This window comes from Pelodiscus sinensis, chromosome 1 (genome assembly GCF_052426305.1).
Source record: "Pelodiscus sinensis isolate ZL-2025 chromosome 1, ASM5242630v1, whole genome shotgun sequence".
In the NCBI taxonomy this organism is placed as follows: Eukaryota; Metazoa; Chordata; order Testudines; family Trionychidae; genus Pelodiscus; species Pelodiscus sinensis.
This window is the reverse complement of record NC_143052.1, coordinates 50,780,942-50,792,426: the sequence shown is the minus strand read 5'-3', so window position 1 is coordinate 50,792,426 and position 11,485 is coordinate 50,780,942. Positions and strand designations below refer to the sequence as shown.

The 11,485-nt window shown below is 41.0% G+C and overlaps 1 protein-coding gene across 9 annotated transcripts in view; it reads left to right on the top strand.

Moving 5' to 3' along the window:
- The first annotated feature begins 4,256 nt into the window (after positions 1–4,256).
- The window catches only part of LOC102446356 (uncharacterized), an 87,516-nt gene continuing 80,287 nt past the window's right edge, over positions 4,257–11,485 (top strand). For 4 of the 9 annotated variants that reach the window (XR_012904030.2, XR_012904027.2, XM_075929624.2 and 1 more), the window contains exons 1-3: positions 4,259–4,643; positions 5,011–5,100; positions 10,074–10,181. Coding sequence is in view for 7 of the 9 variants with exons in the window: in XM_075929624.2 (XP_075785739.2) it covers positions 4,455–4,643; positions 5,011–5,100; positions 10,074–10,181 (387 nt within the window). In the remaining 2 variants the exon portion in view is untranslated. Of the gene's footprint in view, positions 4,644–4,672; positions 4,979–5,010; positions 5,101–10,073; positions 10,182–11,485 lie in introns of those variants that run through there. The other 5 variants (XM_075929612.2, XM_075929649.2, XM_075929645.2 and 2 more) reach the window with 5 other exon arrangements.

Here is an 11,485-nt window from a genome sequence, read left to right as displayed (position 1 = left end):
TTTGGATTTTTAAAAGGAGAAATATGTCATTAAATGGGTGATAAATCACTAAAGACTTTTATTTTTATAAATGATGTTGGTAAGTGCTTTCAGTTTTGTTACAATTTTTTATGACAATGTACTCTCTTTGGGAAGATTCCTAAATGTTTAGGATATTTTCACTTGTGGAATCTTATTCAGTTGATTAATATTAAATAGAAGAAACCTCCTGTTTTTTAAAAAGACATGACTGGTTGCATCATGATTCTGGAATATTAATATTCTTTTTTTTTATAGAGTCTATGATTTCTAGGCGGTCTGATAGAGATCACTGACTCAATACCTTATTTTCACTTGGGGTGCAGAGGGGAAGAGGCTGCACAATGTTGATTTTAGATGGAGAATGTTAAGTAAGTGAGTTGCAGATTTTAAAAATGTGACTTAGTGCCTAAATATAATTTTAATAGTCCAGGATCTTCCAGTTTTACTTATTTTCATAAACCTATATTATGCTTTTGTGAAAAGTGCTCTTTCACCTGTATACTTTAAAAAAACAAGTCTAATCAAAGACCTCTAGATATAAAATTTGCTTACTGAGCTTTATGAATTCTGCCAATCAACAGATCTACAGGTGCATATAGAATTGAAGGATAGAATCAAATGCATCTTGTCAGTAATGATTTAAATTAATTATTTTCAAAAGTTCCTGTTCTCAGGGCTTTCTAGTGCTCTCACATCTTTATTTGGTAAAATAAGTATATATGAACTCTTGTTTCAGTGAATCTATCCCTTTTGCTTGAAAGTAGATAAGAAAGTGTTATTTACTCCTTCTCATAACATAAAAACTAGGGGTCATCAAATGAAATTAATAGGCAGCAGGTTTGAAACAAACACAAGAAAATATTTTTTTAATAAACACAGTCAACCTGTTAAATTCTTTGCCAGAGAATGTTGTGAAGACCAAGACTATAACAGGATTCAAAAAAAGAATTATATAAATGCATATAGGATAGGTCTATCAATGGCTATTAGCCAGGATGGCCAGGGGTTGTGTGCATGCCAGAAGCTGCGATGGGTGACATCTAATGATTTTTGTTCTAGTCATTTCCTCTGGGGCATGTGTCATCGGCCACTACTGGATGACAGAATACTCGGCTAGATGGACAGCTGGTCTGACCCACTATGGCTGTTCTTACGTTCTTGACCAGGTACTGAAAGTATTGAGTTTTGCAGGAAAAGCATAAAACACTGGTTTCACTTGCTTCCCTTCAATTTTGTATGGGAGCAAGGTGAACAGGTTAGGTTAAATTATCCATGCCAATTAACTGGAATGTTAGCATACTAGTATGCATTATAGTGAGTCACAAATGTAAGTACTTATGTATAAAGCAAAACAAATAAAAAAAGCTAAGATATTTCTGTACAAGGGCACGTTTTCAAGAAATACACTCATGTTCACATAACTTATAAATGGATTTCAAAATGATGTTTGGGAAGATGTACAGATCCTGCTGCAAAGAGTGGAATAAATGCTACATGTAGTTAGGTGTCTAGGTTACATGAATTTTGATATTTTGAAAAATTACAATTGTCAAGATATCTACTCTTGAAAAGCAGCCAATACTTGTGTACATTATTTTCTTTTCATACAGATTATTAATATTGTACCATTTCCTCAGAAAGCATGATGGGATATGGAGAAAAGAACTAGCTACATAATTACCTGAGACAGCCACAGTTTAAGGGAATGCCTACAAACCATTTAAAAGACAATCTTATTCGGCCACATTTTTAAACTCATTTGTAACTTGAAAGCATATAAAACTATGGATAACTTAATGTGCAGAGGAGTGATGGAAGGAAAGAAACTTCAAAAAGTAAACACCCTAATAGCTAAGCAACAGAGTGAATAAATGGAGTCAGCCTGTATCAGAGTTTTGTAACAGCCTCTGTATCGAAGGCAGCAATGTGGGATGGCAGGCAGGAGCCAGTCTGTGCGGGGAGCCCACTTGCTGCCCTATGCTACTGCCTCTGCATCATTCCACAGAGCAGCCTCTGTCTGCAGTGAGTCTGGGTCCGCTTCCACCTGTCACCCTGCACTGTTGCCTCTGACAGAAAGGCAGCAACATGGAGTGACAGGGGGCTCCCTGAAAGTGTAACAGGGTGTGTACTGGCTGCCAGCTCCGCCCCCAAGGGTATCGAGTAACAGTGTAACCGCTAAGAAATTTAGCAGTTACATGATTATTAAATAACCATTTTCTAATATCCCTAGTAAATAATTTCATTTAGAAGTTCAATGCCTGCAACAGAGGTCTAAACAAAGACCTGGTCTGGATGGCCCACTACATTCCACATCCTAATAACATAAAAAACTAAGCACAAGGTACTTAAGAGCACTTAGTACCCACTCTATCAATTTCATTTAGCATGGACACTCTAATTGACAATTTTCCCCTCTTTCCCCTCCTCTTCTCCCCCATCCCTTCTCTTTCTCTGCTATTTATTGGGAACTGGACCCCTTAACTCCATTCATCTGAAGAAGTGGATTGTGCCCATGAAAGCTCATGATACCATCTAATCAGTGTTTCCCAATTTTATTTGTTCACAGAACCCTTTTAAATTTGAAATAATTTTGCAGAACCCCTAATAATAGTCTTATATATGGAGCTGAAAAAGTAGATCACAAATAAGTAAGGATAATAATAAACAAATGCTAAACAAGGTCATGACATCCACATTTAGTTTAATTGCACATATTTAAAAACAAAAATCACATTTAATGTGTACAAAAAATAAAACTCAAAAACTAATATGCATTATATTGGCAGTTTTCAATGCGAAGAGTGGTTTTTCTTCTTATCTTGGCAAATTCTTTTTACATTTGGTTTAATACTGGAAAGTTGGATTCGCATATCTGGCGCAGATATCATTCAGTCGATTTCTGTATTTTGTTTTTGTTGCTGCATAATTCGAGAACCCAGTTTTGCACAAGTATGCGCTGGCAAAGGGTAACAACTGATGAACTGCATGTCTTGATAAAGCTGAATATCCTTGACAAAAGCTGCCCCAAGCTGTAATCAGAGAAACTTCTTTAAAATTTTTGTATTAATTGGCTGTCTGAAGCAAACACAAATGAAAATTGTTTTCAATAAAATTAATAAATGCTTAAATATTTTTTTTAAATCATAAAATGTTATTGTAATTGATTTTTCTCAGAGAACCCTTATTTTCACTTCACGGAATCCCACAGAACACCAGCTGGGAAACACTGATCTACATGTTTAGTTAGTCTTTAAGGTGCTGCAAGACTTTACAGTGGAACTGCCTGACTGGCTGAAGAAACCATGCCTGCAGCTGTGATTACTTCTGTACCTGTCTTGCTCTAGCCTTACTCCTATCACATTCCTATTCTGCTCCTGATTTCACCTCTGACCCTTGGCTGTTATGACTGGCTTGTGTTACTGGGTACATCTACACTTGCTCCCTATCTCAAGATAGGGATGCAAATGTAGCCGAGCAAAATTCCTAATGAAGTGGGGATTTAAATATCCCATGCTTCATTAGCATGATCTCACCTGCGCGCTATTCAGATTGCCAGCTGATTTGAACCAGGAAGTGTGATCTGGGCTGCATTAGTTCGAACCCCTTAGTTCAAACTAACGTTACTCCTCAAAAAATGAATCAAGGGATTTGATTCGAACTAATGCGGCCCGAAGCGCACTTCCTGATTCGAATCAGCTGATGACCGGAATAGTGCGCGGGTGAGATTATGCTAATGAAGTGTGGGATATTTAAATTCCCACTTCATTAGCGATTTCGATCGGCTACATTTGCATCCCTATCTTGAGATAGGGAGCAAGTATAGATGTACCCACTGACTTCAGTCTCCAACCTTTGGCTTTTTCAACACTAGGATAGACTGCCCCATCCTGGCTACTGACACCTCTCTGATTATTCAGGTGTCTAAAACGCTTTAAAAATCTGGCACTTACTATAAGAAGACAAGATAAAAAAACCATCTGGGTGGAGAAGAGGGGGCATATCTAAGCAGAAATGGGCTGAAGGAAAGTTATCATTTTGCTAAAACAGCTCCTATGCTCCTGTTTTTTTCTTATAGGAACAGAAGAAGGGCGATACTGGGTCAGACCAAAGGTCCATCTAGCCCAGTATCCTGTCTGCAGACAGCGCCAGCACCAGATGCCCCAGAGGGAGGGATCACGTGAGGTAAACCTCACGTGATCCCTCCCCTGGCTGTCGCCCACCTTTTAAAGCGGGAGGGCTAGGGACAGAGTCGCAGTGAGAGAGGTGATGCTCTCCCGCGCAGGCGCAGGGCTCAGCTCAGGCGCACGCTGCTGGCGGAAGAGGCGCTGCAGCAGGGCTCAGAGCAGCAATCGCGGCCCCGCCCCCGGTGCCATGGAAACGCGGCCTGTTGTGCCTAGCGCGGCGGGTCGCCTAGCGCCGCCTCGGGGTCCGGCATGTCCCGGGTCCCGCTGCCTGCCACGTCCTCGGTCAGGCTCCACGTGCTACCCCAAGCCGCCATCTCCGGGCTGACCGTTTCCTTCCCCTCTTCCTTCGCGACGAGGACCGTAACCCGGGCGCAGGCGCGGGCCGAGGCGCAGCTGTTCTCCGCGGTAGCCTGTGAGCGCGCCCTGCGCTGGAGCGAGGTGACTCCGCCCGCCTCCGCCAGAGGGCGCGGGGCACGGGCCGGGCGGGTTGCCCTCTCCCAAGCTCACTGGGGACCGGCAGGGTCGGGACGGAAGGGCCCCCTTTCCCGGAGTAGGCGGGGTCGGGGCAGGGATGGGGGGGGGGGTCTCATTGCACATCAGTTACCGAGCAGTCAACAGTCTTCATCCCAGCCAGAGCAAGCCCCCCTGCAATGAAAACTTGCTGTGGCACCAGTCTGCGGGTATTTGTGCTCTGTCCTGTGCTCTCCCACCCGCTGGGGGTGCGCCTCCCGCCCGCGGAGCTTTGTACTTTGCTTCTCAGGGTGTCTGACGCGGTCAGTTTGCCATTTATGTTTTTTGCTTTCAGGTTGTTGGACATTATACCGCACTCTTGAAAACTCTGAGCAAAGAGGAACTTCCCAAAGACTTTGAGCCTGGTCCTTGCTATGTACAACTGGTAATTTTAAAATAGTTTCTCAGGTGACAAGTAGGATTGCCAGATCTTGACATGTAATACAAGTTGCCTAGATAGAGGGTCTTCCTTAAAATCCCAGCTTCTGAAGTGATGTGATTTTGTGAAAACCTAAGCTTTCATTTAAAAAAAATTTCTAACCATCACAATTACAGAGAAAATGTGAACTCTAAAGACTTAGAAACCAGAAAGCAAATGAAAATAACCCTTAAAATAACCCTGATTTTTAATTGTCACATGATTTTGGGGGACTTTACTCATGGCTTAAATTTGAACACCCAGGATTGACATTACTGGATAAATACTGTTTTACAAAATGACACAATATAAGGCTGTAGTTCAGCAATCAAATCTTTCTGGATGGACCCTTGACATCACTAGGGCTCAACATGTGTGCAAGATTTCATCTGGATCTGGTTGTGAATTGGAGCCTTCATTTAGATAACACCAACATCTGAATAATTAAATTTTAAGAACATATAACTGAGTGACATATTTGAACCACATTTATCTGACTAGATTTCAGGGAAGCTGAGAGAACACACTGTTCAGGTGAAAGTAAGAACTAGATCTCATCCTACAGATGCATGGTTGTAGCTGTGGAGAGCAGTGCTTTATTGGTGGTATTGTCATCTCCCCATAATGTGTCTGGTGGGATAGGTCCTTTATGCACCAGATACAGTACTTGGGTGAAGAGCTGTTACAAAAATGGCCACCATTGCTCAGGTGCTGTACCTCCTTCCCTGCTTCCTGTGCAGGTGTTCCTAGGCATAAGATTAAATTTTGACCCTACTGAAATCTATGGTGAAACTTCTAATGCCTTCACTAGGGCTATGTCTACACTATGGGGCTACGTCTACACTGGCCCCTTTTCCGGAAGGGGCATGTAAATTTCACTAGTCGTCGTAGGGAAATCCGCGGGGGATTTAAATATCCCCCGCGGCATTTAAATAAAAATGTCCGCCGCTTTTTTCCGGCTTTTAAAAAAGCCGGAAAAGAGCGTCTACACTGGCCCCGATCCTCCGGAAAAAGTGCCCTTTTCCGGAGGGTCTTATTCCTACTTCGAAGTAGGAATAAGAGCCTCCGGAAAAGGGCACTTTTTCCGGAGGATCGGGGCCAGTGTAGACGCTCTTTTCCGGCTTTTTTAAAAGCCGGAAAAAAGCGGCGGACATTTTTATTTAAATGCCGCGGGGGATATTTAAATCCCCCGCGGATTTCCCTACGACGACTAGTGAAATTTACATGCCCCTTCCGGAAAAGGGGCCAGTGTAGACGTAGCCTGGGGGTTTTCTGGGACAGTATCCTGGAAAAACTCCGCCATGTCCAGGGAAAGCGTCTGCTCTTCCCTCTTTTCTTTTTTTTTTTTTTTTTTTTTTTTTTTTTTGTGGAAGGGCAGACACAGTCTTTTGGAAGCCCTGTCCTCCTCTCCAGTGTAGATGGGTCAAATTTCAGAAAAGCCTCTTCCAAAAAAACTATTGGAAAAAGGTACACAAATTGCGGAGCACTATTTGTGTACCTTTTTCCAATAGATCCCTATAGTATAGACATAGCCTAAGGCCAGAATTTTACCAGGATGTAGCCATATTTCTCTGTAACATTGGCTTCAGTGTGCAGCTGCCATATGTTTCTTCATTTCAACTCCAAATACTTGTCTTTAGAAACCTGAAATAAATTAATGAAGGTTAGTTATATGATTGGAATAACAGAGACTTGGTGGGGAGGCTCATATGATTAGAGCACTGTCATGGAAGGATATAAACTGTTCAGGAAGGACGGGAGAAAAGTGGAGGAGTTGCACTCTATGTAAAAGAGCAGTATGATTGCTCAGAGCTCCAATATAAAATGAGAGAAACGCCCATTGAGAGTTTTTGGGTTAAGTTTAGAGGCAGGAGCAACAAGGGTGATATCATGGTGGATGTCTGCTGTAGACCACCAGATCAGGTGGATTAGGAAGATAAGGCTTTCTTCAGACAAGTAGCAAAAGCTCAGATCACAGGACCTGGTTCTCACCCTGACATCTGTTAGGAAGCCAATATAACAGTACACAAACAATCAAGGACATTTTTAGAGACAGTTGGGGACAACTCCCCAGTACAAGTGTGAAGGAACCAACCAAGGACCATGTTCAGCTTGATCTACTGCTCACAAACATGGAGGAATTAGTAGGGGAAGTAGTTGTGGGCAGCAGTGATCATGAGAAGGTTGAGTTCAGGGTCCTGACCAAAGGAAGGAAGGAAAGAGAGCTGCAAAATAGAGACCCTGGACTTCAGAAAAGCAGACTTTGACTCCCTTTGGGAACTGATGGACAGGATCCCATGGGACACTAACATGAGGTTGAAAGGAATCCAGGAGAGCTGGCTGTATTTTAAAGAAGCCTTATTGAAGGAGCAGGAAAAAAACATCCCAATGTACGGTAAGAAAAGCTTGGCTTAACAGTAAAATCTTTGGTGAGCTTAAACACAAAAAGGAAGCTTACAAGAAGTGAAAACGGGCAGATGACTAAGGAAGATTATAAATATAAAGTTGGAGTATACAGGGTTTAATTATAAAGTTGGAGTATACAGGGTTTAATCAGGAAGGCCAAAGCGCAATTGGAATTGAAGCTAGCAAGGGATGTGAAAGGTAGCAAGAAAGGTTTCTACAGGCATATTAGCAATAAGAGGGTGGTCAGGGAAGGTGTAGGACCCTTACTGAATGAGGGAGATAATTTAGTGACAGATGATGTGGGAAAGCTGAAGTACTCAATGCTTTTTTTGCCTCTGTTTTCACAGACAAGATCAGTTCCCAAACTGCTGCACTAGGCAGTATAGTATGGGAAGGAGATGAGCAGCCCTCAGTGGAGAAAGAACAGGTTAGGAACTGTTTAGAAAAGTTGGACATGCATGGGGCCAGATTTAATGCATCCGAGGGTGCTGAGGGAATTGGCTGATGTGATTGCAGAGCCATTGGCCATTATCTTTGAAAATTCATGGTGATTGGGGGAGGTCCTGGACAATTAGAAAAGGGCAAATGTAGTTACGCCCACCTTTAAAAGAGGGAAGAAGGAGAATTTGGGGAACTACAGACTAGTCAGCCTCACCTTGGTCCCCAGAAAAATGGAGGGGATCCTCAAGGGATCCATTTTGAAGCACTTGGAAGAGAGGAAAGTAATCAGGAATAGTCAGCATGGATTTACCAAGGGCAACTCATGTCTTACCAACCTGATTGCCTTATATAATGAGGTAACTGTCTCTATGAATATGGGGAAGACAGTGGACATGATGATATACCTTGACTTTAGCAACATTTTTGTTATGATCTCCTACAGTATTCTTGCCAGCAAGTTAAGGAAGTATGGATTGGATAAATGAACTGCCAGGTGGATAGAAACTTGGCTAGATCATCGGGTGTAACACGTAGTGAACAATAGGAGTAGGTATAAAGCAGAGTGTCCTAAGGGTCGGCTGTGCAGCTGGTTTTGTTCAACATCTTCATTAATGACCTGGATGATGGGATAGATTGCACCCTCAGCAAGTTCACAGATGGCAGTAAGCTAGGGGGAGAAGTAGATACACTGGAGGGCATGAATTAGGTCCAGAGTGACCTAGACAAATTGGATGATTAGACCAAAAGAAATCTGATGAGGTTCAACAAAGATGGAAAAATCCCAAGCACTGATACTGGCTAGGAACTGACTGGCTAAGCATCAGTTCTCCAGAAAAGGACCTGGGAATTACTGTGGATGAGAAGCTGGATATGAGTTAATAGTGTGCTCTTGTAGCCAAGAAAGCTAATGGCATATTGGGGTGCATTAGTAGAAATGTTGCCAGCCGATCTAGAGACGTGATTATTTATCTTTATTTGGCATTGGTAAGGCCACATCTGGAGCATTGTGTCCAATTTTGGGTCTCCCATTACAGAAAAGATGTGGGCACATTGGAGAAAGTCCAGTGTCGGGCAACCAAAATGATTAGGGGGCTGGAGCACATGATTTACGAGGGGAGGCTGAGGGATTTGAGTTTATGTAATCTACAGAAGAGAAGAGTGTATGTGTGGCGAGGATTTGATAGCAGTCTTCAACTACCTGAAGGAGGGTTCCAAAGAGGAAGGAGAGAAGCTGTTCTGAGTGGTGACAGATGACAAAACGAGGAGCAATGGTCTGAAGTTGCAGTGTGGGAGGTCTAGGTAGGATATTAGGAAAAACTATTTCATTAGGAAGGTGGTGAAGCACTGGAATGGGTTATCTAAGGAGATAGTGGAATCTCCATTCCTAGGGGTTTTTAAGTCCCAACTTGACAACCTCCTGACTGGGATGATTTAGCTGGGATTGATCCTGCTTTTAGCAGGGGTTTGGACTCGATGACCTCCTGACGTCTCTTCCAACTTTGTGATTCTTTGATTGTGTTCAGGTGAGCATTAAATCATTTGCTCACCAAGGCTTTGGATGCAGCTGTATCTGACAAAGTTTTAGGATGGAGGCAGTTTGCACTTGTTCTTACCTTGCAGATTTATACCCATGTCATTTTATTAATCTGGGCTTTCTTAGTTTTGTGTTCAGATTGCAGTGTTTTATGTTAATTTAGGTGATCTACTAATTATATATAATTAGCTTAGTATGAGAACTACAGACTTTGTAAATTGAAATATTAATGATATTGCTTCTCTTCTGGACAATGTACTTTTAAGTTCTAGATAATCATTGACGGGCCAGACCTTCAGCTGATGTAGAGTGGCATACCTCAATTGATTTTAATGAACTTAAGATAAGAATCTAGCCCAAAGTTCTTAGGGAGTAGCTGAGGGAATAAATTTGAAATTATTTTAGCATATAAATATGTAAAACAATGATTGGACAGGAGAAATGGTAAAAAGCAGTTTAATTGGTTATGAACAAATTAAAAACTGGTCCTAAACTTGTTCAGAATCTCAGCAATACTAAAACTTCAACAATAATTTGAGATTCTGGTTGTGTATTTCAGCTATTTGAAACCTATTATCATTTAGCTATAGCTTTCCAAAGACAGAATCTCCATGAGGAAGCTGTGCGAGAGCTTAATAAAGCAATAGAAGTTGCATCTATCCCTAAGGTAAAATTGCAGTATGTACATTGCATATTGAGTACCTTTTTTATATTTGGAGAAAACTATCTTAAATGTTTTGAATATGTAAAAATTCAATCAATAATTAAATCAAAGGAACCTGTTTTAATATGCACTGTCCTGTTTCTACCTTGTGACTTTATTATTTTTATTATATTATTACATATTAATATTTATTCTAAAGCGAATAACAGCTGCATCTTAGCATTACAGCTATTGTACATCAAAATGAGATCATACAGTATAATAAACACCACTGCACTTGGGACTCAGATCAGACAGAACCACAAATAATCAATTTTCTGAATGTATTAGGTTATCGTATGCTTGCACATTGCATTAAGCATATTAGAAATAGACTTGTACACATCTTTAGAGGGTGTTTTATGTAATGGGAGAAATAAGAAGTTGAAATTCCCCATTTACTACACCCACAACCTCCAGTCATTAGTTTAATGAGGAATGGTCAATATTTTTGAAAATATGGGATAGACCTTGACTGCTGAAAATGTTAGGACCTTTTATAATTATGAATCAGTGACGTCATACCTAAATCTAATACTCATTAAGGCTGGAGCACTCCAGTGAGATGCTATGCTGGAATGTGTGGGCATTGAGGACAGTCACCACCTCACATGATTGGGCCCCATAAAGACAAGTAACTAGTTTCTTAATTTTTATATCTGAATCCCATTTCCTAATGGTAGCAGGACATTCTGGACAGGTTGCATAATGTGTTTCTGGGATTAGTCATCTGGCGCTAAATCCTATGAAATGCTGAGTATCCTCAGCTCTCATTAACTTTGATGGAAATTTCAGCCTTTTGGAAGCTTGCAGGAGACACTTAGATTTTATCGGGATCCGAGTCACTGACCCTTGGTCTTTGACATCATGCTTTATATAATGTAATACCTGTTGTAATGGCACAGGAATCTAGCATTTGTCAAAGCAGAAATTTATTCTGTGAAATAGTTGATTAAATTCTGTTCCATGCGAATATATGGGTCAATGTACAATATTTGGATTAATATCTGATATTTCATGCATACCCTAAAGTCTTTCCAATTTAGGCATTTTTGATTGGCAGGATAAATTGCATCTAAGGTAATTGGAAACAGTCTTGCCATGCTAGTCATATTTTTTTTACTATAGGCAGTGACAGCAATTGAATTATATTTTAAGGTATAATAATAAATGCTTTTGTAAATAGGAAACAATGTGGGTAGCAGGCAGTAAAAATAATCATAAAATTGATGAGCATCCTGAAAATTAGGCCATTAAAATCCTCTGGC